The sequence below is a fragment of the Podarcis liolepis genome (genome assembly GCF_965112155.1).
Source record: "Podarcis liolepis genome assembly, chromosome: 1".
In the NCBI taxonomy this organism is placed as follows: domain Eukaryota; kingdom Metazoa; phylum Chordata; class Lepidosauria; order Squamata; family Lacertidae; genus Podarcis; species Podarcis liolepis.
Genome location: NC_139554.1, coordinates 22,739,111 through 22,765,679, shown reverse-complemented (window position 1 = coordinate 22,765,679; position 26,569 = coordinate 22,739,111). Strand labels below are relative to the sequence as shown.

Below are 26,569 nucleotides of genomic sequence, written 5' to 3'. Positions count from 1 at the left end.
TTTGAAAGAGCCCACAGGAGCCAATGTTTCTGATTTCTTCTTCAAATTATGTTTAAATATATGAAATAAACATTTTCACCCAAACCGGCAGCTTCGCACAGTCCCCAGTCCACCTCAACCTTTCCGTCCTTTCGAAAAGGCGGGATTCATCCATGGGCATAGCCAGGATTTTTGTTAGCGGGGTGAGGACTTTTGTTAGGGGAGTGGGCAGAACCGCCTTGACTGGTCAGTTAGTGAAGTATTTCTATTGTTTTACTTGATCTGAGGGGGCAGCTGCTCCCCCCCCTTGGCTACGCCCATTGCTTCATCGCTGAGGGAATTAATTCCACCTTGAGGGAAGGGGAAAGGCGGGGGGGGGGGAGAGCAACTTGGGTGTGATCTTGAGTGTGACAGGGCTGGGCTCAGCGGCGCAAGCACATGCTCTTGCACGCTTCATCCCCGAACCCACAGCACTTGCCAAGCGCTAAATAGAGAAGAGATAATTCCTGCGCCATTTAGGGGAAAAGATTAATTTGGTCAGTTAATCCCCTCCTGCTCCTCCTTCTCTCCTCCCGCCCACCGCGAAGACCGAGCGCGGGAAAATGCACAAACAGTTCTGCAGGTGACCGTCAGCGCGAGGCGCAGAGGGGACCCTGTGGTGCCCGGAGAGGAGGCGCATGCGCGTTGGTTGCGCGGGCGAGTGAGCGAGTGTATGTATGTGGGGGGTGGCTTTGCGCGGGTTGAGGGAAGCGCTAAGGTGCTTCGGAGGGAGAGAAAGTTGCCCGCGAGCGGGATAAGGAGGGGGACCAGGAGGCGTTGCAAGCCAGCCGGCCGGCCAGCCAGCCAGCGCAGGAACTTGCCCCTTGCTGGTGGCTCCTCGCCCGGAGAAAAGGGCAGGGGGAGGAGAGCGCGTGGCTGGTGCGCCCGGGAGCCCAACAACTCCGAGCCGCCAGAGGGATGTGGAGCCTCATGAGGAGGAGGCGGAGGAGAGTCGCCGCTGCCGCCGCCGCCGCCGCCGCCGCTGATGCTTCGCAAGCCGCTGACGAGGGAAGGAAGGGGGCTCTCAAACTTTCCAGCGGGATGCTGCGCGGAGCTGCGCTGCTGCGGTCCTGATCGCTCTCTGTCCTGAAGCGGCGCTTGCCTGGGGTTTTTCAAGGGCACTTTCGGCTCCCACCTCCGCCCCGCCACCGCTGTGGAGGGAAGCTGCTGGATGCTGCTGCTGCTGCAACTGCAACTGCTTCTCCATCGCCGGCGGTGATTTCTTGCCTGGATCTTTTATTTTTATTTTTTGCCTCCGGCGCCAGGCCTGCCGTGGGGCGACGGCGGGCTCCTGAGCCTGAGCAGAGCTCGCGAAGCCACCCCGAACTCCCCACCTGCTGCTGCCGAGGAGGCTTTGCCTTGCTGCGCACCGGCCCGCTCCCCCCCCCGCCCCCGTCCTGTGACTCCCTGTTGATGCGCACCCGACTCTTGGCCGTGGGGATGGAGCACTCCGCGGGGACCCCCCGCAAGTGAGCCCCGCTCGCGAAGGCGCGGAGGGGTGGGGGGAGAAGGAGGCTGCCTCCTCTTGACCCGCAGGACCCCCCCATCCTGTGCAGCGAGCCCCGGGGTCGCCATGGGGCTGGAAGTGCAGCCGAGCGGCCCGCCGAAGGCGCCCCTCTTCAAGCTGAGGAAAGTTCGCAAGAGGCGGGAGATGCTCCTGCAGCAGGTCGGCTTCATCTGCGCGATCCTATTCTTCGTCTGGGGCATGTCCACCCTGCTGTCTAAGCTAGGTAGGTGGCTGGCCAGAGGGGATGGGTTGGGAAGGGTGGGTGGGTGCATCGGAACCAACTCCTAGGGGCCAGGGTACCTTCCTTTCCCCCAATGAAATATTTGAGAGGAATTGCCATTCAAATTGTGTCCATGCATCACATCATGTGATCAATTATGTGGGGAGGGGTTTACCTCCCACCCCCGTATTTTATTCAAGTTGGTACCCCTGGTGGGTGGGTGGCTAGAGGCTTAGGTGGCAGAAACATAAGGTAGCAGCTGCCTGTGTCCTTTATCTCCCCCTCTCCAAATCTGGCCAGGATGCTTTCCCGGCCAGTGCAACAGCTGTTAGGGCACCAGGCATGCACGCACACCTGGGCGATCCTGTGTACCCCCAGACATTTCCCAAGAGTCCTGGGAATTGTAGGTCGACCTACAAACCACCACACTTCCTGGGATTCTTAGGGGCTTTCAATGTACGGTGTGTATGCAGTGGGATCAAAGCAAAGGGCCATGTTTCCTACAGGAGCAACAAGCTGGATTCACCTGGGAAGCCCGCAAGTGAGATGTGGAGGCAACTGGTAATAGTCAAAAGCAAAAGTGCCTCTGGAAGCTGGTGGTTTTGTACAGGGTCATTCTCAGCGTTATCTTAAGTGAATTTGCCTTCTCCGCCTGCTCTAAAGCCACTGAAGCTAATGGATGTCACTAGTACATCTTGTGGCAATGAGTACCACAAGTGAATTACATTATTGTGTGAAGTAGTGCTCCCCCCCCCCCCCCCGACTTTTGTCCTGAATCTTCTGCCAGTAGGAATAGTGAAGTGTCAGGCAGTTCTTAGGTCCTGCTTGCAGTGAAATCCTATGCTATGCTTACTCAGAAGATTCGATGAGATTTACTCCTGAGCAAGTGTGTTTAGGATTGCATCCTTTGTCACCCATGGGATAATGCTTCATGCTTATAGGTTCATAAGGGTGAGATTGCTCCTGAATATTTGAGGAAATGGTTAAGGATTGGCTACCAGCAATACAAGGCAGATTTGTGTACATTTTTTTCATAGAGGAACGAACTTCCATCTAGGAAAAAACAACAGCATATTCGTATAAACTCATGTACACTCAGTTTTGCAACAGTCCTGTGACTTGTGCATTCAAACTGATTCCATACCTGTGAATTCCAGAGTCAGATCTGGAGATGATGAGTAGATGGAACAATTCTGAAACAGAACATTATATTTCCCTGGGACGTGGGATCCCATTTTAGGAGTGATTTTTTTAATGACTACTAAATATAATGTGCGAATGACTGTGGCTAAGTATTAGTTCGGAAATGTAGGAAGAACAGAACAAACCTGATGAGGAAGAGATCCTATATAGCAGTGCACAACGTCTCAGCAAACGTAACCTGATGACTTTGTGTCCCATTTATTATATGTTGCATAAAAGCTACAGCCCCAACTGACAACTTTCAGCAGAGAAAGAGAGATTTTGCTGGAAAATGCTGCTGCCGATCTAATGTGCTTCATTCCTGCCTTGCAAGCTGAGTTGATGCAAAAAAACACCCGCTGAAATATTTTCTGTTTGCCTGCTGTGCTGCTTGCTGTAGGCTTAGAACAGTAATTCCAAAATGGGCAGATTAGAACAAGGGTTGCCAGATCAACATGGGGATGGAGTGGAGGTGGGGGAAGGAACCAAGGAATTTTGCTCTCTGTTCTGTAGAGTTTGACAAAGCGGGGTCAAATCAGAAAGCAGGTGTTCCCGAACTACAGAAATACAATAGGCTCTTAAATAAATGGACATCTCACCACCTTTGCTGTAGCGCTACTTCCTCCCCTTCCCCCACCAATGGGACTCCTGTTCCTTTAATGAGAGAGTCAGTTTGGCAGGTGCGGTGGCTCCTCCCTTTGTTGCCAGAAAAGCAGGCTGTTCCAAACATTAGTCTGCCAGGGCCCAGGTAGTTATTAAAGGAATGACCTGTGAGGCCATGTGTTGGCAGGCCTCCTTAGCTTAGCCACGGCTGTGCTACTTATCCTGATGCTAACAGCAGGTGCTGGGGAAGTAGAGCATCAAAAGCCACACCAGGAAGTAGACGTGCGTGGCCATTGGGAAAGATAAATATTCCTTCTGTGGCTTCCCCTGTTAAAAGCTGGCACAGCTTCACGGCCAAGGATGGGGCATCATATACACTCTTAGCTGGAGTAACTGAAGTTAATAGGACTTAATTTCAAGTGAACATGCATAGGATTGTGCTACGTCAGGGTGAGCTGTAAATCAGAAAGTCCCCGAATCAAATGAAAAGGCAACTTCTGGATTTTGGGTCCTCTCCCGGGCCATAGATCATGGGGTCACTTGCACGTGTCACCTTAACAAGCAAAGGGCAGAGGGCGCTCAAACAGAAGGCAAACCCAACAACCCTCTGGCAGGTGACATGTGCAAGTGACCCCACACATTATGGAGGAAGCAGAATGACGGCTATGTCGTTCCAACAGTGGTTGGAGGTAGCATGCCTGTGAATACCAGTTGCTGGGAATCACAAGGTAGAAGAGCACTGTTGCACGCATCTCCTGTTGCAGGCTTCCCATAGGCATCTGTTTGCCTGCTTTGTGAACAGAGAGTTGGAGTAGAGGCGCCTTTGGCCTGATCCATCAGGGCTCCTCTTACGTTCAAGCAAGCGAAGCCACATACCAAATTCTGCTTTTTAAAAAGTCACCTGTCAGTTCTCAGTAGCGTAACTGAAAGGCAACATGCACAGTGAATTAAGGATTAGGATTAAGGGTAACATAAAGATGTCCTTCTCTGAAGGTTTTGTCCAGTTTTCTCAGACCTCTTCTCTGCAGATCCATGCCTCCCTTTTGCCAGCTTTAGTTCCCTGAAATCTGCTCTGCCTTGTTGCCTAAAGGAGACAGCTATGGGTTCAAATTTTACCTCTGCCACAAACGCTCAGGATACTTAGAAAGCTGCCTGACAAAATAAAGACTTGTTTGTCATTGTGGTGCAGTATTGCCTACATTGATGAGTAGTGGCTCCCCCAGGGCACCAGGCAGAGGTTTTTCATGTCACATTGCCATCTGATCCTCTTATCTGGAGATGCCAGGGACTGAACTTGGGGACTGCTTGCAGAATAGGTGCTCTACTTGTTGACCTATGGTCCCTTGCTTTCGGTCCTTCCATTATTCTTTCACGACTATTATTATTATTAATATGGATGTGTGTATGTGATAACACTGATCTACATTACAGGGTTGTTGCAAGGCTTACTGAGATATGCGCATAAAGCATTTTGGACACCAAAATATGCTATTTGAATGTAATGTATTATTAGTACTTCATATATAAGTATCCCTGCACTATGCCATCCCTAGGAAAACAAGGCAGAGACAGGTATCAGTAGGATAAGTATCCAGTTTTTGTAGCTATTTGATCAAAACACTTTGCTAAAACCCCATTTGGCCATGCCCCTAAACTTTAAGTGTGGACAGTAAATAATTTCAGAAATTGTTTGGCTTTTGTTAGTCTCCAGACAAAGGGAATTTCAGTAGCAAGGTACACAACTTCTTCACTCACGTGGCAATTACTATGGCTTCCCTACGCATTCCCTTGCTGTTCTACTTTGGAGAACATATGGTTTTGTTAAGAGGGCACTGTTGAGTGGCTTTATACATTTTCTGATGGGACAACAAGGAGGAGATTGTTTAAATGCCTAAAGCTGCACCCCTAACCCCATTTACCTGGGAGTAGCTCAGTTGGGTAAAACGTGAGACGCTTAATCCCAGGGTCGTGGGTTTGAGCCTCACATTGAGTGAAAGATTCATGTTGAGTGAAAGAAAGCATTGCTGGAGGTTGGACTTAGATGAGCCTCATGGTTCCTTCCAACTCTGCAAATCTGTGATTTGAGTTGCTTCTAAGTAAGTAAAGGTAAAGGGACCCCTGACCGTTAGGTCCAGTCGTGGACGACTCTGGGGTTGCGGCACTCATCTCGCTTTATTGGCTGAGGGAGCCGGTTGCGGCACTCATCTCGCTTTATTGGCTGAGGGAGCCGGCGTACAGCTTCCGGGTCATGTGGCCAGCATGACTAAGCCTTCTAAGTAGGCAGGGTCAAAACAATGGAAAGAAGTTAGAATCAGTCTTCAGTTAATCTTGAATGATAATGAGTCACAAGCAGTTTTACTTACAATTAAGCAGTATATATTTTTTTAATAAATAAATAAAGTGGAACCGGCAAAGAAAATGTTGCATTTTGCCTTTGGTCCCTTACAGGAGTGCTGCTGTTCAGTTTTCCAGCAACCAGCCATGCTTTCTTCCAGAATATATAAACTGGGAGAGGCTCATGTTGGCCAGTCAAGAGTTTTCTGTTGGCTTCCAGCTAACTCTTAACATTCTGTGGCTTCTGCTGAACACTGAGCATGCTGTGTCTATATTGGGCTTGGTTTTTTGGGGGGTATTTCGCTCCCCTCTTTTTAAAAAAAGTGTACTTGTGCATTAAGATACCTGAAGCAAGGCGATAGCTCCTTCTTGTTTCAGAGCGGTTTTGTTTTGATCCCAGTCTAGTTGGAGGGTTGGGCTCTAAGCAACTGAATACCAGGCATGAAAATACTTTAATGAAGGAGGAGGAGTGGAAGGAGCATTCTGTTCTATTGTAATAATATGAGAACTTGAATAAACTATAGGTTGTTGGGTGGTTTTTTGTTTTTTTAAAAAAGAGAGTATTAGAGGGATGGAGCACAGATGTTTGTATTCCTCCCCCTCCCTTTCAGGAAGAAAGCAGACCTGCAAAATCTGCACTAGCAAAAACTTCTGAATATCTATAAAGGGCAACCTCATGCAAACACAGGGAGAGTGCTGGTTTAGAGCCTTTAACTCTATGGTCTGTTGGAGCATTTCATATTTTATTGGGTCCACAGTTTCCTTATCGGAAAGAAGGTCACTTGAACGATACGTTTAATCATGAATCTTCCTTCTGTACCAATCGTAATGTAATAAACCTCACACCCTAGGCCAACCCCAACCTCTCTCACCACCAAAGGAACACAAGTGAACAACACAAGCAATGCTGACACCAAACTCTACATACATTAAACATAATAGAAACACTGCCACCCGACCCCACCCCTATCCATCTTCCCTCTCTCCACCCCCCTTTCTTTTTTCTTTTTTCTTTTCTTCTCCCCCTAATGCCTCAACAAATGAAACGGATTTGTAAAAATGTTACATGAAAAAAACAAAAAACAAGGCACTACACTTCTGTAAAACAAGAAAATCCTGAATAAAATAAAAAAGTAATGTAATAAACCTTTGCCCCCTGAGAATCTGCAAGCCCCCAAAAGGACGATGATACAAAAACATATCTAGTACCTAAGGACCAAGCCCATATTGTTGCTGAAGAAAGAGAGAATGAAGGCAGATGTAATATTTTAACAGTGGAAGAGGTGGTTTGATGGAGCTGTCATGGCGTTAATAGCAAATGCATTTTTCTAGGCTGTTATAAAAAAAAGGGGGGGAACAAAGTTCTTCATGTTTGGTTTTTTGGGTACAGTTTGAGTGAGGGAAGCTGAGACTTTTTGGGTAGTGCAATGTTGGAAGAATGTACTTTTTCACACAGTACGTAGTTAAACTACAGAATTGGCTTCTTGCCACCAATTTGGATGGTTTTGGAAGAGGGTTAGAAAAACTAATGAGGGGTTAGGCGACCAGTGGCTACTAGCTGTGATGGATAATATGTTTTTCATCCACTGTTGGAGGCAGTACTGAATGCTTTTGAGTACCAGTTGCTGCTTGGCCACTGTGAGAACAGGAAGCTGGACTAGAGGGGCTACTGGCCTGGTGCAGCAGACACTTAATTGTCACCACTACATCTTCCCCACCCAGTCAGTTTTACTATAGTTTTTGAACTTCTCCCTCCACTCCAGGTTAGGGATAGATGCGTTCCACAGAGGAGGGTGTTGTCTTCCGTAGAGGGCCACATTCCCCTTAAGGAAATCTCTTTCAATTCATTTATTTTCTCTTTCAATCTGATATTACTTGCAACGCAAACTTCTTTTTTATTCACTGTCAGACATTTGCATAGTTATCTAAGATTGGAGCACCAAGTGATCATGATAAGATTATTGCAGGTAATCTACTCTGGGACAACCTGGTGTGTTTGCAATCTAAATAACTTATATGGTGCATTTAGTTCAAGAATGATAAACTTTGAATCTTATCTGGTATATGAAGCATATCCACTTTACAGTCTGCAAACAATTGGTAACTCCGTGTCTTCCAATGAACCCTTCTCTTTCCTGATCGAATAATTGTTGAAAAGGAATTTCCACACAGTAAATGACCTGTGTTTGAACTGCCTTTCCTGCTTGGAATTGAAAATCCATTTTCTTTCCGTTCAAATGTGTTTTGTTGTGTGGAACTTCCACAGGCCACCATTCATGGAGGACAAGGCTATCCATGCCTTGATGGTTTCACCTGATTCAGAGGCAATATGCCTCTGAATACCAGTTGCTGGGGAACACAAGTGGGGAGAGTGGTGTTGCATGCAGATCCTCTTTGCAGGCTTCCCATAGCTAGGCCACTGTGAAAAGAGAATGGACCACGTACGCCTTTCGTTTGGTCTTGCAGAGCTCTTAATGCTTGTTCTGTGTTGCTTGGCTTGCTTTTAGTGGGATTGCTGGCCTCAGTTTCGTGTCCCCTGACTTGAACATTAGATATATATATAATGTTAGGTTTTTCAGACTTGCATTATAATCAGGATTATTATAGATTTCCTCAGCCAGAGTTCAGTACTCATACCATTATACCAAAATGGCTCTTTTCCCTTAGCACAGCTTGCTCTCCGGTATGCATCAACCCTTATATAATGTGTTGTTTACCAACAGAAGATGCCAAGCTTTGCTTTAGTCACAGAGAACCTTTATCTTAACACAGCCAGTGGATGTTGCTGGACTACATCTCCCATCTACCCTGAACATTGACCATGCTGTCTGAAAGCTGATGGGAGTTGGAGTCCAGATTGGGGAAGGCTGATCTAGTGAAAATTTAAATGTATAGATATCTAGGGACAGCATTTTTATTTTTATTTTTGCCGGTGCAAATACTGTGTTTGTCTTTTTATACAGGACAAGAATCAACTCTTGTCGACAGAAATATCCTGTCAGAGTTATGGAGGAATAGAAGATTGATGGCATCAAATAATGAGTCACATGAAGAAATGAACTGCACAAAGCCAGGTAAGAAATGGGGAGCTTAAAAGTATATTTCAGTTCTGCTGTGCAAAAACTGCAGTGGTTTGCCAGATTTGAAGACTGTGCCATGTCAGAAGGTTTTCATGAGCACAAAAGTTGTTGAGAGACACAACTGACACAAGAACATAAGGCGGTGCCTAAGCAGGCAGGAAGGTAATTTTCCCATCACGCAAACAGTGCTCAAGTCCTCATCCACAGTGGTTTTCCTGTAGATACTTATACCTTGTGAATGCATAAGTTATTATTTGTGCCTGGGTGTTGAGACAACAAAGTGCATTGCAGTAAAAATAATTATTATATGTGACTTTGAAAAGTTACCTATCTTCTTCTGGTTTGGTGATGCCTTGATCTGTGTTATAAATGAATATATTTAGCGTAGCCCAGTTTTACTGGTATATACATAATGTTTACAGAGAAAGAGGGAAAAACCAAAACATCGCTTTTATCACTAGCAGAGCTGAAGATAAAGAGACAAGCAGATACTGACCCGCCACATCTACACCATACATTCAAAGCACTCTTTAACAGGCATAGTTTCCCCCAAATAATCCTGGAAACTGTAGTATACTAGGAACACTGACCTCACGGATCTATAGTTCCCAGTAACTTTAAGAAGCTGCAGTTCCCAGGACTCTCCATGACTGCTAAAAATGGAGTAAGTGTGCTTTAACTGTGCAGTGTGACCCAGGTAGATAAAGGAGTTTGGAAAGTGGTAGGCGGTCACATCACTTAGTAGTTAGGTTGATAAGTTTGGAGTCTGCAAGTAGCCCTTTCCATACCAAAGGAGCAAGTTATTCAGGCTGTATCCACATTAGCGACTTAAAACACAGCGAGGTTGTTACACTTTGTTGTGTTTCAAGTTGCATTGGCATGTTGCTGTACACACCAGAGAAAGAGAGGATGTCTTCACCTGATGTACAGTGGTGCCCCGCAAGACGAATGCCTCGCAAGACCGAAAACTCGCTAGACGAAAGGGTTTTCCGTTTTGGAGGTGCTTCACAAAACGAATCTCATATGGGCTTGCTTCGCAAGACGAAAATGTCTTGCGAGTTCCTGCGGGGTTTTTTTTCCTCCCCCCCCTTTTACTAAGCCGCTAAGCCGCTTATCAGCTGATCCGATAAGCTGATAAGCTGATAAACTGCTAAAAGCCGCTAAAAGCCACTAATAGTGCTAATAGCGCTAATCCGCTAATCCGTCAATGGGCTTGCTTCGCAAGACGAAAAAACCGCTAGACGAAGAGAATCACAGAACGGATTCTTTTCGTCTTGCGAGGCACCACTGTACATTACATGTTGGGTGTCCCTGCACCTGCAACCCCCTGGACTCCCATTCATGAAGTTGTCATCCGCACATACGCTTTGGTCTGCGCATGTGCAGCGGTTGTCTGAAATGTACACACCTCAGCTTAACTGTGCAGTTCGTGAGGCTTATGTTTTCAAATCGGACAGGAGGTGGTACGAGGGAAGACACATTAGTTAGCAGTGTTTCTTGAGAGACTGCAGAATAGTTATGGAGTGTAGCTGTTGTCATGTGTGCACAGCTTCAAGCACCATCGGTGGAAGCACACTGGAGCTGGAGTAAATGGTATTGTGTACACAGCCTCAGGTTGAGGAGCCAGTGTGAAATTAATAATATTAGCCTTTGGCCAATTAAACAATCTATGGCCTTTTAAATTATTGGGAGGCTATTGTTTTTGTTCAGTATTGTGCTGTGTATTTTTGTTTGTTTATATTGAAATGGGCCCCGTGGGTCCTCAGGTGAAGGTGGTTTAGAAATTTAATTAATTATAATTAATTATTAAACTTATTAGCATCTTATCACCTAACAGATCTCCAAGCAACTTACACTGAAGAACATAGACAAAAATACCTTGTAAAATAGATTAGCAAAAACAAAAACAAAACCATATAAAAAGTTTACATTCCATCTAACACGCGCGCGCGCGCACACACACACACACACACACACACACACACACACACAAGCCTTCCCTCCCCCAATAACAGTGATAACAGCCTTGGCAGTACAAAAAACAAATCTATATTCTCGCAGAGAAAAATAAAAGCTCAAACACTGATATTCCTCTCCTTGGGCCAGGAATCCCTAACTTGGAAGAGCCAGCACCAGCTCCCCCCCCCGCCCCCGCCCAGTGTTCCTGGTTTGTATTTTTTTATTATTTAACTTTCCACCCAGAAGTTCGGTGTCAAGACTGGCTGCTGTAAATTAGTATGGTGAGGGTCCTTTTCCAGGGATGATGCCAATGGGTCTCCTCTATTGCAGAGATAGCAGCAGCAAATTTAGAGCAGGGAGATACAGCAAAAGTTCCGTCTGCTCTGCAGTTGTTCTGGCTGCTGCTCCTCCTCCTCTCCTGTCACTGCTGGGTTTATAGGACCAGGTGTCCTCTTGGCTTCTAAGCTTGGAAGGGAACATGTCAACAGCTCCCCCCACCCTGCCCTACCCTTGTTGGTTAAGCTACCATGGTTGCATCAAGGGCAAGGCGCTTGACTTGACCCTTGTTGCCACAGTCTGGTTCAAAACCTCTTGTGCTTTGCAGTCACATTTGCTTGCTCCATTAAACTGTTTAATCACAACCTTTGTGATTATAATTTTAATTCCGATTCAAGTTATACACATTAAAATGTTGACATTCTAATAAAAACACTAAATTATGTCACACACACACACCATTTGTCAGTGTGGCATTTTTCACTCCAGGAAGACCACTTATATCCTAATTTCCTTGTGTCAATCAATCAATCAATCAATCAATCAATCAATCAATGAATATGTGTGTTTCTTTTAAGTCCACATCTGTTCACAGACCTGGAAATGCTCTTTCAGTCAATCAGATGGGAATGGGGCTCTCATCTGAGCTTATAATTGCTCTTTCTCATATTCACAAATGGAAAAAAATAGCCAATTAGAGAAAATAAAAATGTTTTTAGCATCTCTTGCAAAAGCGCTTGGAGACAGTGGTCATGACCAAATCAAAAGTTTCTGCGTATTCTTACTCTGGGGTCACAGAATCCTGTGATTCTTTAATCTCACTTCCCACTTTGCCAGCCTCCACAGTACTACTATTTATTGCAAACGTAGCAATATGCACATGCTCTGATTCAGTCCTAAACTGCAGAGAGGATTTTTCTAAGGGTAGGAAGGACCTGCTCTCTGCTCTGAGAAGCCAGTGGACTCTTTCAGCCTTATTTGGCTGTGACCTGTGCTCTGTAACCTCCTTAGTGTACTGGTTAACTTCAGAAAGAAAATATGGCTTGCTTTAGCTGGATATTTGAGACATTCCTCACTGGATACCCCACTCTTACCATCTCCCCCTTTCATAGAATTGTAGAGTGGGAAGGGGCAATAAGGATCATCTAGTCCAACCCCTTGCGATGCAGGAATCTTTCACCCAACATAAGGCTCAGCGCGCCCCCCCCCCAATCCCTGAGATTAAGGGCCTCATGCTCTACCAACTGATCTATCCCTCAGGTTAATTCTTTCCAACTCTCTTGGATTCATGATAGAATATGGGCTCAAGGTTTGCAGAATACAATATAGGCTGAAGCCTACATCGTGGCTTATGGTCACCCACTGAGTGAGAACAGAATCCACTCCCAGAAGCTGACAGAATCAATTCCATTAATGCTACCAAGCACAGATTACAACATTGGGATTTTGCGAAGCTTCTATACTTAGATGTCTCCTCAAATAGTATTCACTGTTTTCTTACGCGTGTGCATTTCTAAAGGAGCTTGATGGACAGAAATCTTTTGTTAGCCTTGCGTTCCCAGCGTGAGGTTTCTTTTTTCTATAGAGCTGCTAAATATAAAGGAAAATGGGAACCATGCACCACCCATATGGCAGTGTTTTGTATGCATAAATATGCAACACAAGATCAGATCAAAAGCCCACCTAGTCCAGAATCTTGTTTCTGTCATTGTGCAGGCAGATGCTTCAGGGTAGTCAACAAGTGAAACACAAAGTCAGTGGCCTCCGTGGTTTGTCCTCAGCATTTGATATTTATAGGCTTCTTGCCTTTGAACATGTGGGTTTCATTTAGCTTGCGGTTAATAGCTGCTAACGAATTTGTCTAATCCCATTTTAAAGCCACCAGGCCTAACCTATATTGTGGTAGTGAGTTGTGTAAGTTAATTATGAATTGCATAAAGAATTATTTCCTTTTGCTCGTCCAGAATTTTACTTTCATTGGGTGTTCAAAGTTTCCCCCTTGCTCAACATAATGCCCTCCTCTCCCTGTGCACCTGTTCTGGGTTTCTCCCAACTTCTCAGAACAGATTTGAGGAAGGTACAGAGCATGTGCAGTGAGGCTAGTGGAGGAGGTTCTGTCGCGCCAGCAAAAATAATTGCATTGACTGAACGAGTTAGTAGGATAGCACCCAATACAAATAGCATAACATCATTCAGATTGCTTCCGATTAAAAGTGCACTAGTTTGTTTTTTTATTATTCAGTTATTGGATAGCACACACTTGAGGGAATTTGCTAGAACAGTGCAATATTTATGCACTCACAGCTTGCACTTGTTTATTTTAGCCAATTATTTGGAGAAACTTCCTAATGGTAAGAGCTCTTCCACATTGGAACAGACCATCTTGTGTGTACTCAGTTCTCCTTCACTTTAAACAGAGGCTAGACAACCATGCTAGATTGTAGATCCTCTGTTGAGCATTCAGTTCAAAGGGTTCAAAGGGGAACTTCAATGGAGCCAGAGATAAGATAAAGCAGATAGGCAATCTGCTGATAAGCAAGGAGAACCAGGAAATTCTGTAGCAATTGAAAATTATCCACATACAATATTACCTTCTCATTTTTTTGATAGTTCCTTTGGAAAGGAGCAGGTGAGCAAACCGACTGTGATGAGAAGCCTGGTCTTACTTTCAAACCTCAGTCATGTTAATCTAATTGCCATTTAATATTTTTATTGTGGTTAAAGCTACCTGGCAAAAGCATAGAGTTGTTTGTTTGTTTTTTTAATAAAAAACACCCCAGGAAGTTATTGCCTAACATTTCCCTAAAGTTACAAGTAACTTCACCACTGTTTTCCCATGTAAGGGGAACATTTAAAACACAACATTTAAAAACCTCTCACTTGGTTCTCAGATCAGACACATCCTGAGGCTTGGGTTGTGGCTGTAGCTATTACCCTTAGCATAAAATGAACACAATTCCCGCAAGAACGTCTATCTCACAAGCACCATTGAAATGAGCTCTGCAAAATCACGGTAGCGGAAAAGTCCTTCTAGATTGTTCCTGGTGCTAACAACAATCAGGAAAGAAGCACCTGGCTCCACTGTTCATATGCCATCAATGATTGAAGCACAGATGGTTCTTATACTCCATCTCCATGCTAGCTCTTCCAGGACAAAGTGACCCAGGCCATTTTCAGTTGCTTTGCGCTCCAAGTGCCTATTCATGAAATCTCAGCTGAGTTGCACATGCAACTCCCAAGGGAGCAGAAGAAGGAGACCTTGGGACTAACTTAGCTCGCATCCATTGCTGGCACGAAGATATCAAGATAGCTATCAATGCAATGACTGGGCTGCTGCACCTACTTGAACTTGTTTCATCTGTGGCTGGAGTTTTTAGGCACTAGTCTGGATGGAATGTGCTGCACAGCAGGGAGACCAAAATGATCAAGGGTCTGGAAACCAAGCCTTATGAGGAATGGTTGAAGGAGCTGGGTATGTTTAGTCTGGAAAAGAGGAGACTAAGAGGTGATATGAAAGCCATCTTCAAAATATCTAAAGGGCTGCCACGTGGAAGATGAACAACATATTAAAAGAAAGGGATATTCCAGACACATGGAAAGAGGCGTTTATTACAATAATTCCAAAACAAGATTCGGACCCCACTCAAATTAAGAACTACAGACCCATTTCTTTATTAAATACAGATTATAAGATCTTTGCTGGTGTTTTAGCTAAAAGAATAAAAAAAGATACTATCAAAAATTATACATAAAGACCAAGCTGGGTTTCTGCCGGGAAGACAAATAAGTGATAACACACGAAATATAGTTAACATCATTGAATTTCTATCCAGCAGGTGTGACAAACCAGCATGCCTAATTTTTGTAGACGCGGAGAAAGCGTTCGATAATGTGGTCTGGGAGTTTATGATGAAAAACTTAGAGGTGATGGAGGTGGGCCAGGAATTTCTGAATGGCATAAGGGCGATCTACACAGAACAAAAAGCAAGATTGATAGTCAATAATGTTATATCCGAAGATATCAAGATAGCTAAGGGAACAAGACAGGGGTGCCCACTTTCGCCACTGTTATTCATAGTGATTCTGGAAACCCTACTAAATGCAATAAGACAAAATAAACAAAATAAACAAATTAAAGGGGTGACATTAGGTGCCAACGAATATAAAGTCAAAGCTTACGCAGATGATGTGGTCCTGACGGTGGAAGAGCCGATAGAAAGTACAAAGGAGATGTTGGACGAGATGGCAAAATTTGGTAATATAGCAGGATTTAAATTGAACAAAGGGAAAACAAAAATGATTGTTAAAAATTTGGATCAGGATAAGATTGAATTATTGCAGCAGAGAACAGGGATTGAGGTAGTTAGAAAGGTTAAGTACTTGGGAATATGGCTTTCTGGAAAGAATATTGATCTATACCAAAATAACTACACCCCAGTTTGGAACAGAATAAAAAAAGATTTGGAGATCTGGGCCAGAATGAAATTATCATTCTGGGGACGAATATCAATGGTTAAGATGATGGTGCTCCCTAAGCTGTTATTTTTGTTCCAAACTATACCCATAATAAAAGGTACAAAAGACTTTAGAGACTGGCAAAAGGCGATCTCAAGATATGTCTGGGAAGGGAAGAAGCCCAGAATTAAATTTAAATTACTGACAGAAATAAAAGAAAGAGGTGGCTTCTCCCTACCAGACATGAGAATGTATTACGAGGCAGCATGTTTGTGCTGGTTGAAAGAGTGGGTAAAGCTGGAAAATAAAGAACTTCTAGATTTGGAAGGTCATAATAACAGATTTGGGTGGCACGCGTACCTATGGTGCGACAAAAAGAGGGTCCATAAGGGGTTTAGTGACCACGTTTTCAGAGGCGCGTTAATAGAGGTCTGGGATAGATATAAAAACATACTAGAACCAAAAATCCCACACTGGTTATCCCCGTTAGAGATAATGGGGGTAAAGAAAATCAATATGAGAGGAAAGTGGGGAAGATACGACGAAATGGTGACCAATGAAGGAGGAAAGTGGAAAATAAAATCATACGACCAAGTTAAAGGTTTTACATACGATTGGCTGCACTATTTTCAGATTAATGAAATGTTCAAAAAAGAGGTGAAGGAAAGGGGTTATGAGGAAAAAGAATCTAGATACCAAAAAGAGATAATAAACAATGAACATAAAAACCTGTCAAAAATGTATAAAATACTGCTGGAATGCAATACGAAGGACGAAGAAGTGAAATCAGTGATGGTTCAGTGGGAGAGAGACTTTGGGTACAGTATCCAATTGGAAGATTGGAATAGGTTATGGAAGGTGAATATAAAATTCACGGCGTGCACCCTACTGAAAGAAAACATGATGAAGATGCTTTACAGGTGGTATATGACACCAGTGAAGCTGGCAAAGATGTACAAGGTAGATAATAAATGTTGGAAGTGTAGACAGAAAGAAGGGACATTCTATCATCAATGGTGGGAATGCAAAAAAATTAAAAGTTTTTGGGAGGAGATTTACAACGAAATGAAAAAGATGCTGAGATACACCTTCGCTAAAAAACCAGAAATCTTCCTATTGGGTATGGTAAGAAAGGATATTGAAAGGAAAGATCACAAACTTTTCCAGTATGCGGTAACGGCTGCTAGAATTGTGTTAGCCCAGAGATGGAAGCAGGAGGAAATCCCAACTGTGGAAGAGTGGAGAGAAAAACTGATAGAATATGTAGAACTTGACAGGTTAACAGGGAAAATTAGATATACTAAAGACCAAAAGTTTATTCAAGACTGGGAGAAATTTGTGGGTTATCTGGAAAATAACTGTGATGTAAATACAACGCTAGTGGGTTTTAAAGAGGCACTGTAAAGATTCAATAAGTATTGTCTATTAGAAATAATGAAAGAAGGGAGGAAAAATGGCAATATGTAAGAATGAAATGTGTAAGAAAGGATAACTACGAATGATTGTCAGTAACGTTGAAGGAAGTCAAAAATGGATAAGAATGTTGTAACATGGATGAAATGTATAATTGGTTGGAAACCAATAAAATTTTAAAATGCAAAAAAAAAAAAAAAAGAAATGACTAAGCTGTAACTGGCTATTACCTCTCTCACTCGGTAGCATGTAAGATCTTCTTATAGGGTTGTATGAAATCATGAGTTTGTTCTAATCTGTGGGAAAGAGTCCATGAGTAAGAGTTTTAATTATCCTTGTAAGATAAGCAAATAGGATAACATCCCTGCACAAAGATAAAAGAGATCCCACAGGCCTAGTTCTTTCAGAGGTGATAAATCTGTATCTCGACCGTACCACTTCCTTCTGCAGCCTAGGCTCACGTGATCAAATGCTTCTCTGTACACAAAAGCAAACAAATCCCCAAAGGTCCATGGATTGTCTGGGATCCCAGTTCGCACATATTGCTAAGGCAAACCATGGTTTCCAGTATCGCTAGGGCAAACCATGGTTTAGTGTGAATGAGCAAATGGGCAGATTCCTATAGTGACAACTGCAGCTGCCGTGCTCCTTCCTTATTCCTGCTGCTGCGGTATCCACTACTAAGCTGTGTTTTGGTTTAGTGTTATGTGTGAAGTGGGTCAGAGAGTTGTAGAGATATGAAACAAGGAGATACGAGAGAGAAAGAGAAGGCTACTTGTTTAAAAGGCTGGTGGTTAGCATTCCTGTTGAAGAGGGGAGTTGGTGATATTAGGTTAGGATATCAGATAGAACCAATATTTGATGTTCCTTATAAAATAACTATCTGCTTTGCTCCCCCCCCATAAAGATATAGTTATTTTGATTCATGAATGTGTTCTCATCTAGGGGATTCTCAGAATATCATATTTTATCCCATGTGACAGCTTTGATTTTTACATAGTTGAACATATAGAACTGCTCTCTGTAACATTTCCTTGCTACAAATCATGGCTTGCCTAGAACAAGACAAACTATGAGCCTGAGTTTGTGGAGTAGACAGAAACAATATTAAAGAATATAAAACTGTGCAGAAAAAAACAATGACAGTATAAACAGTACAATGAGAATGATTGGAAGACTCATTTTGTCAGAAGTCTTTTTTATTTTAGTGTTTGTTGTTGTTTAGTCGTTTAGTCGTGTCCGACTCTTCGTGACCCCATGGACCAGAGCACGCCAGGCACTTCTGTCCTCCACTGCCTCCCGCAGTTTGATCAAACTCATGCTAGTAGCTTCAAGAACACCAACCATCTCATTCTCTGTCGTCCCCTTCTCCTTGTGCCCTCCATCTTTCCCAACATCAGGGTCTTTTCCAGGGAGTCTTCTCTTCTCATGAGGTGGCCAAAGTATTGGAGCCTCAGTTTCACAATCTGTCCTTCCAGTGAGCGCTCAGGGCTGATTTCCTTCAGAATGGAGAGGTTTGATCTTCTTGCAGTCCCTGGGACTCTCAAGAGTCTCCTCCAGCACCATAATTCAAAAGCATCAATTCTTCGGCGATCAGCCTTCTTTATGGTCCAGCTCTCACTTCCATACATCACTACTGGGAAAACCATGGCGTTTACTATACGGACCTTTGTTGGCAAGGTGATGGCTCTGCTTTTTAAGATGTTGTCTAGGTTTGCCATCGCCTTTCTCCCAAGGAGCAGGCGTCTTTTAATTTCGTGACTGCTGTCACCATCTGCACTGATCATGGAGCCCAAGAAAGTAAAATCTCTCACTGCCTCCATTTCTTCCCCATCTATTTGCCAGGAGGTGATGGGCCCAGTGGCCATGATCTTTGTTTTTTTGATGTTGATCTTCAGACCATATTTTGCGCTCTCCTCTTTCACCCTCATTAAAAGGTTCTTTAATTCCTCTTCACTTTCTGCCATCTTCACAATTAAGTGTTTAATTAAGTATTAATTAGGAAGATTACTTTTTTATGTACGTAAATTTGCTTTTTCTTCTTTCTTTTTTCTGTATTTTCTTCTTTTCTTTTTTCTTAATTGTTTTTTCTTTAATTTTCTTTTTGTAGTATGAGATTGTAAATTCTTTGTGTAAGTGTGTAATTTAAATTAATAAAGTTTTTTTTTTTAAAAAAAGAGCCTGAGTTTGCACACAATCCTAAGCCGAATCATGGTTTAGTTCTGGGGTTGTGTGGCAGTAGCAGGACCAGGGGAGGAGTGAAACTATCATGGTAGCCACAAATTCTGTGTTCATGAATAGCCATGATTTGGCTCAGCCTCATGTCTCAACCAGGCCAAAGAAGACAAATAGCACTCAGCAGGTTAAGGGGTGATATGATAGCCATGTTCAAATATATAAAAGGATGTCACATAGAGGAGGGAGAAAGGTTGTTTCCTGCTGCTCCAGAGAAGCGGACACGGAGCAATGGATCCAAACTACAAGAAAGAAGATTCCACCTAAACATTAGGAAGAACTTCCTGACAGTAAGAGCTGTTCGACAGTGGAATTTGCTGCCAAGGAGTGTGGTGGAGTCTCCTTCTTTGGAGGTCTTTAAGCAGAGGCTTGACAACCATATGTGGTGATGGTGTTTCCTGTTTGGCAGGGGGTTGGACTCGATTGGCCCTTGTGGTCTCTTCCAACTCTATGATTCTATGATTCACTTATTTAAAGCAGTTGTAATTAAGTGGACTGATTTTAAATGGAATATTTTATTTATCTGAACCACAAACCAGCACCATTTTAGGAGGGCACCTAGCGTGGCATTGTGGTCAATACCACAATTTTCTACTCAAGACACTGGATAGTAGAGTTTGAAAAGGCTGTTCTCCACTGTATCTAAATTACATAAACCATGTGATGGTTCTTGACGTTTCTTAACATACTCCAGAGACAGCAGCTCTAAAACTCTCCAAGGTAACTTGTTCCTTTGTCCAAGAGCTTGAGGGTATCTTGTGGGAAGACTTCTCAAAATGATTAGAAAGCATAAAGTATGAAGTAAAACGTACATCAACTTACATTGTGTTCTCTTCAGCAAATTATTAATGCTCCCGGAATTGCTGCATTGGAACAGAAAACATTTTAAAGTTCATCTAGTAGTACTTTAAATAAATAATAAAAAAACATTTTAAAAGTAGCCTAGGGCTGTGAGGAGGCATGGAGAGAAACAAAGAACAGGAACCCATCTGTTTGCTAATATTGGTAAAGTAGATAGAAAGGGAATGCCGTGTTAGCATTCTGACATTCAACAGAGTTTGAAAAGAGCTCTGCAACTTTTTAAAATCAAAGGGTTGGATTCAGAGAAATTACCACCCAAAGGGATGATGGTGTCAGAAGGTGAACCCCTCCTTCCTGTGGTCTGCTGCTGAGCCTATGAAAAGCCTTTCTTGCTGAATGGGGTGGCTGTGGCTGTTGGAATTGCAAAACCTGGGACTTCGCTATCAGCAGCATGAGAGAACTGAGAGAGAATTTCTGAAGTTTGGGGGACGGCACCTTCCATGAAAGGGAGGTCTGTTCCCAGAAGGTCTCTTTGCTGGGTTTTAGGGGTATCCCCTTCCCCCACAGCCTCCTGTGCCACAACTCATCCCATTTAACAGGGTCCCTTGATTCTTTGGAGAAGCTTTTTGTGGCGCACCAGGGACTGCTGAGAGAGGAGGGGTCAGGTAGGGATGTGCAAATAGGTCCATTCTGCTTTCTCACAGTTTCTCATTTTTCCAGTCTTAAATTCAGTTTGCCACATGTTCACAAATGTTTGCAACCCGCCTCCCAAAAATCACCTTATGAAAATTCACCAGCACTTCACTGTGAATTCTCTAAATATATACATTTTTTGCCAAGCAATTTTCTCTAATATAATGCATTTTTGCAAGTTGTTCTCACCAATATATGCATTTGTATGCACCTGTGCACAGCATATGCATTTTGGTACACATTATTTGGCTGGAGAACCGCTTTGCAAAATTTGGAGAAGTGTGAATTATGAAGGATGGCTGTGTTTTGGTTTGTGCATTGTTCCAGAAAGTGCAAATTAGTTAAGTTCACCTTTAAATGCAAACTGAATAAAATTTCTCCTCCATCTCTGGGTCAGGAAAGTCAAACTCCCCCTTCTGTCGACATTTCCACTGGATCCAATGGAGTTACTCCTTGTTGTTTTTATACTGTGAGTCCCTTGGTGGCTTATGAAACCCTGTAAAATGCCACGCAGATGGCACTGAATAACAACTGCACCAACCTATAGCATCTGTATATAAAGGTGAGAAGTACAGGGCTTCCCACCTGTCTGTTCCAGGAAATTGTACCTATCTGTTACATCCTGAATTTAGTCTTCATGTTACCAGGCAGTGAACATGGAAATTGGGGAAGATTGGGGAAATTGGGGAAGATTCACCTTATTGTCTCTCAGTACGCTTTGTTGAAAGAATGACATTTCTGAATGCATGCCAAAGGCCAGATCCTGCACATGACAGTTTGCACACACTATTTGCCTTGAGCTGGAGTAGCTGGAAGCTTAGACTGTGGGCAGAATTTTTCTGGTCCCCGCCATTTGCAAAGACACTCTTGAGAATAAGCCCAATGCTGGAGTTTGCCTTGTGCAAATTTCATAGGTTATATTATTCCTAAATTCCTTGGATGACAGGATCTCATCATGACAGTGTGCCTTCGTTTATTTGCCCAGCTGTTGAACAGCCACAGAAACAGATGCGGCTGGGGTTTAGATCAAGATGTCAACTGGCAGGTCTGTCTCTGTGGTTTTGTTGTTGTTTCTGATACTCATTTGTTGCTTTCACTGTCATCTTCATTTTCTAAAAATGCAGCTATCAATGCAATGACTGGGCTGCTGCACCTACTTGAACTTGTTTCATCTGTGGCTGGAGTTTTTAGGCACTAGTCTGGATGGAATGTGCTGCACAGGAGGGAGACCAAAATGATCAAGGGTCTGGAAACCAAGCCTTATGAGGAATGCTTGAAGGAGCTGGGTATGTTTAGTCTGGAAAAGAGGAGACTAAGAGAAGATATGAAAGCCGTCTTCAAAATATCTAAAGGGCTGTCACGTGGAAGATGGAGCAAACTTGTTTTTTCCTGCTCTGGAGGGTAGGACTCAAACCAATGGATTCATGTTATAAGAAAGGAGATTGCAAATAAACACCAGGAAACTCTTTCTGACAGTAAGAGCTGTTCAACCGTGGAATGGTCTCCATCAGGAGGTGGTGGACTGTCCTTCCATGGAGGTTTTTAAGAAGAAATTGGATGGCCATCTGTCATTGATGCTTTAGTTGAGATTCCTGCATTGCAGGGATTGGACCAAAAGACCCTTTGGGCCCCTTCCAACTATACAACCTAATGATTCTATGATCAACAGTTAGCAAGCAACAGAAACCTGTTTCCAGAGCAGGGGTGAGGCAGTGAGGTAGCAATCTTGGACTGGCTCCACTACATGACACATATTGCTTCAACGGGAGCTCAGCTGCATAACAAAGCTCATTCCATAATCAAGAGAAGCTTTCTCCAACCTGATGCCCATCACATGTTGTCGAACTCCAGCTCCCATCAGTCCCTAGCAGTATGGCCAGTTGCTCAGGGATGATGGGAGCTGAAGTCCAAAACAACTAGGTGGCAGCAAGGTGTGGAAGGCAAGATCTAGCAGAAGCTTAGAGGAACATAGGAAGTTGCTTCATACTAGATCTAACCCGTCTGTGTATTGTCTACTCTGACTGGCAGCATCTCTCTGAGCCTTCAGGCGGAGGTATTTCATAGCAAATTTACAAAGCCTATTTGGCCATTCTTTTTTTTTGGGGGGGTGCACATTAAAATAGTTAGGGAGGCTTTCTATTTGCCTTGTCCAGTGCTGATTTCTTCTTTTATTACTATTTTGGTGCTCTTGCCTATGACTTCAACAAAGTTCTTCTTCATGTCTGCTGGCTCAAAGATGCCATTTTTTCCTCCAAATGCTGTGGTCAGAGCATCATTCCAGGACATTCCAAGAAAAACTGAGGACATTGACATGGACTTTTGCATCAAATGATGCCATTTCATGTATGGACTGGCCCTCTGCTAATGTGCCGATTGGAACTTCAGCTTCTTAACTTATTTATGATGTCTCATCCTGCCCACTTATATGCACACACCATGGAAATGATCCTGCTTGCTAGTAGAGACCACCAGGTATAAGGTGGTGTATAAGTTGAATTAATAATAATAATAATAATAATAATAATAATAATAATAATAATAATAGCTGCAGCAGCTATTTACATTTGTCAATATAGTGAATGTTATTTGCTTACACACATATGGTTTTACCCAGAGATGACAGACAGACTGTAGACATTCTCCCAATGAGCTCAGGTAGAGTTGAGCATTCAGAATCTCCTCATATTTCTTTATGAACATATGGAGCTGCCATACCTATGCAGACTAGTTCTTCATCTTCTTTTAAGTTGAAAATGTCAAGGATTGAACTTGGGACCTTTTGCATGCAAAACACCTGCACTATATCTGAGCTATGACCCTTACCTCATACTAATGAGATATGAGCCTGCTTTATACTGAGGGTCTCATCTGAATTGTCTCATCTGAGTGACAGTGGCTCTCCAGGCCTTCAGGTAAAAGTCTTTCTTTGTTCTGTGACCAGGGATCCTTTTCAACTAGATGTGACAGACTTAACCTGGGACCTCTTTGTATGTGTCATTGAGCTGTGATTGGTTTCTTCGCTTCAGTAGCGGATGCAACTGAGAGCAGCAACAAAGTTTCTCAAAATCTACACACATAATTTGATGTACTTCCATTTCTTATCCAACTTTAGAATCAGAAAGGCTTGCTGTTCTTTTTACTTCAGTGAACTGAAACTAAATTGCAATCATGTTCAGCTTGTTGAAATTGGATTCAAACCTGAAGAAAAGCTGATGTGTTACTGTGGTGCTAATAATAATAATAATAATAATAATAATAATGTGGTTCATTTCCTAGTACAGTGCATGGTAGAATGGCAGGTTACTGTGCAACATATTTCTAGAGTGTTTCATTTGCTTTGGAACAAATTATACCATGCACTGTCTTTTAGAAACAAGATTGATCATAGCCCTCGGGTAACAGGAAAGAGCCCAGATTGTCTTGAAGTAGGCACAATGCATTTGCATTCAAAGAAATCTTCTGTTCTAGAACAAGAACTAAATATTCCATTACAAAGAGCACCTTCTACCTTGAAATGTCCCAACTCTGTTAACAAACATTACCTATGTTCATGCCCATCATTAATTTCTTTTGGATCTTGATATATAAAGCTGTGTGCCCTGGTTGTATTTTATACTACGCTGAATATGAGTTTTCCTAGGTTCTGCTCTGTGCTAAGGTGCAGCATATATTTTCATTTGTAGATCACTCCAAGGTGCTCATGGAACCTTGCTTTCCACCCATTGCCCTAAACTGAACACCATTGGAAGATAAAACAAATATATATATTTCAGAAATTATGGACAGAACAGTGACATCATCTGCTTTGATTACCATAGCCTTGGCCTGTACAATTTGTGATCCACTAAGCTGAACTCAGTCCTACAACCCATCTATGAATACCTGCCAGGTACTTGATGATCCTCCTGTTTTTGCAGTGCCAGGCAGGAAAAATGAGATTTATCAAGACCTTGGTGAGCTGATTGACAGCTGATTGGTTTTGTGGGTCACAGTTCTTCAGTCCCGCAATTTAAAAAGACAAAAGAAGAATTCATACAATTTTACTTGTTAGCACAGAATTAAAATCCAGCATCAAGACTATTATATTATGCAATTTATTTTGCTTCCAGCATGTTGTGTAAGAAACTTTTCCTACATTATTCCTCTTTCCTTGTACTTCTCTTTCTTTATCAGATTAACATTGCAGAATGACAAATAGCAAAAGGGGAGTGCTCTCTCCTTTCCAACCACCCCAATCCCCATGTCTCTTCTAATGAGCATGCTAATGAGCATGATCAACAATCAGTGGGCTGGTGGGGTGTTTTTTTTGGGGGGGGGAAGAATGCCCCTTTAGTTCTTTCTAAAAGAATCTTTTTAAACAACTTCTGCAAACCTTTGTGGTTCCTTGAACATGCTGACATTTCCCCGTTGTTTGTTGGTGCTCCCATTTTTTATCCAATCCTGCTAGCACACACCACCTGAGTTCATTATTAGAGGGACTGATCCTGTACTAAATTACCCGGCAGAGAGATTTAACAAGGCCCCACTGGATTCCTTTGCGTATTACTGTACTAAAACGTGCAGAAGTTATGCAGCTTTTATGCCTGGTTGGAGAAAAACAACAACCCTCCAACCCCCACAGTTGTGGTCATTGTCCCTTAGAGGAACTGCTTTGTAATTTTGGTTGTGTGTTTGTTCCTTTATGCTTATCTTTTGCAGTGTTTACCAATACTAGAACATAGCTTCGTGCTCCCACAGCCAGAAGGGGGAAATTCTCCTCTTCCTCTTTCTCAGTACCACACAGAGTGGTTCTCATGCTTCATTCAACTGTTCCTGGAAACTGGAGTTGAAAGGCATTATAAATCCAGCTGTGCTCTCATTAATCCATGTTTCAGTTCGGGGGCAAGTCTAGGATTAAGTCTGTCTGAGGCCCTGGGTTGCCTGGGAAGTGCTTACCCAAAGCAACTGTTTTCTGAGAACATCATCACTAAAATAGGAATAGTGGTTAAGCACTAAGGATGCTACACTTTTCAAGCCACCTGGCTACCTCACTTACCTGCCTTGAGCTCTGTGGTGGTGCCTGTGTTTTATCTCCCAACTTGCACATTTCCCTTACCTCAGCTTATCCTTTCTTAGCAGTAGGCGCTGGGAGAAGAGCAATGCTGCTTCTTAAACAGCATTCTGAGCAGGCATAGCAAATTGTCATAATGCTCTTCCTCCTCCGCAAATTGCTTCGGGCAATGGATAATTGTGTGGTGGCTTTAAAATTCACCTTTTCCACGGCTTATTTAGAATCAGCTGGTACTTGTCGTCAGAAACCCATCTTCTTCTTCTGCACCAAGAACGCATTCTGAATTTGTTACTAGGCCCTCTGGAAGTTCCTGGCATTTTATCAAGTGCCTGGCAGAACTTCCAGCAAGGGGGCATTTGAAACACTGCAAACAGATGGATGCCAAATGCCAAATATTTTGGGAATAACTGTGCTTCAATACTAGAGGTTGGCGAGAAATAATGGAATGGCTGTTTCCCTTACAACTCTAGGATTTGCAAGGCCCAGTGAACACCGTACCAACTCCCTCTGTTTGATAGTGGCTGTGTCAGAGTCATGCCAAAGGGCCAAACTCTCCTTGTGTTCTCTCCTTGTTTGCTAACACACATTTCCCAGTTTGGCTCAGGATTTTGCTTTGCATTTTGACTTAAGTTTGAGGGGTGGGGGCGGGAGCACCATGAGTGTGAAATTGGCCTCTTCCCCACCTTATTTCTTCATGCAGTGCTATTTAAAGCAGTTTTCCCCCCCTTAACCCATCTCTTTTC

General features: G+C 43.2%; 1 protein-coding gene across 2 annotated transcripts in view; it reads left to right on the top strand.

The window, feature by feature from the left end:
• The first annotated feature begins 491 nt into the window (after window positions 1-491).
• Window positions 492-26,569, top strand: part of SLC24A4 (solute carrier family 24 member 4) — a 114,925-nt gene continuing 88,847 nt past the window's right edge. The window contains exons 1-2 of one of the 2 annotated variants that reach the window (XM_083502156.1): window positions 492-1,748; window positions 8,828-8,938. In XM_083502156.1, the coding sequence (XP_083358282.1) occupies window positions 1,592-1,748; window positions 8,828-8,938 (268 nt within the window). In that variant the 5' untranslated portion in view covers window positions 492-1,591. The remainder of the gene's footprint in view (window positions 1,749-8,827; window positions 8,939-26,569) is intronic. The other variant, XM_083502157.1, reaches the window with a different exon arrangement.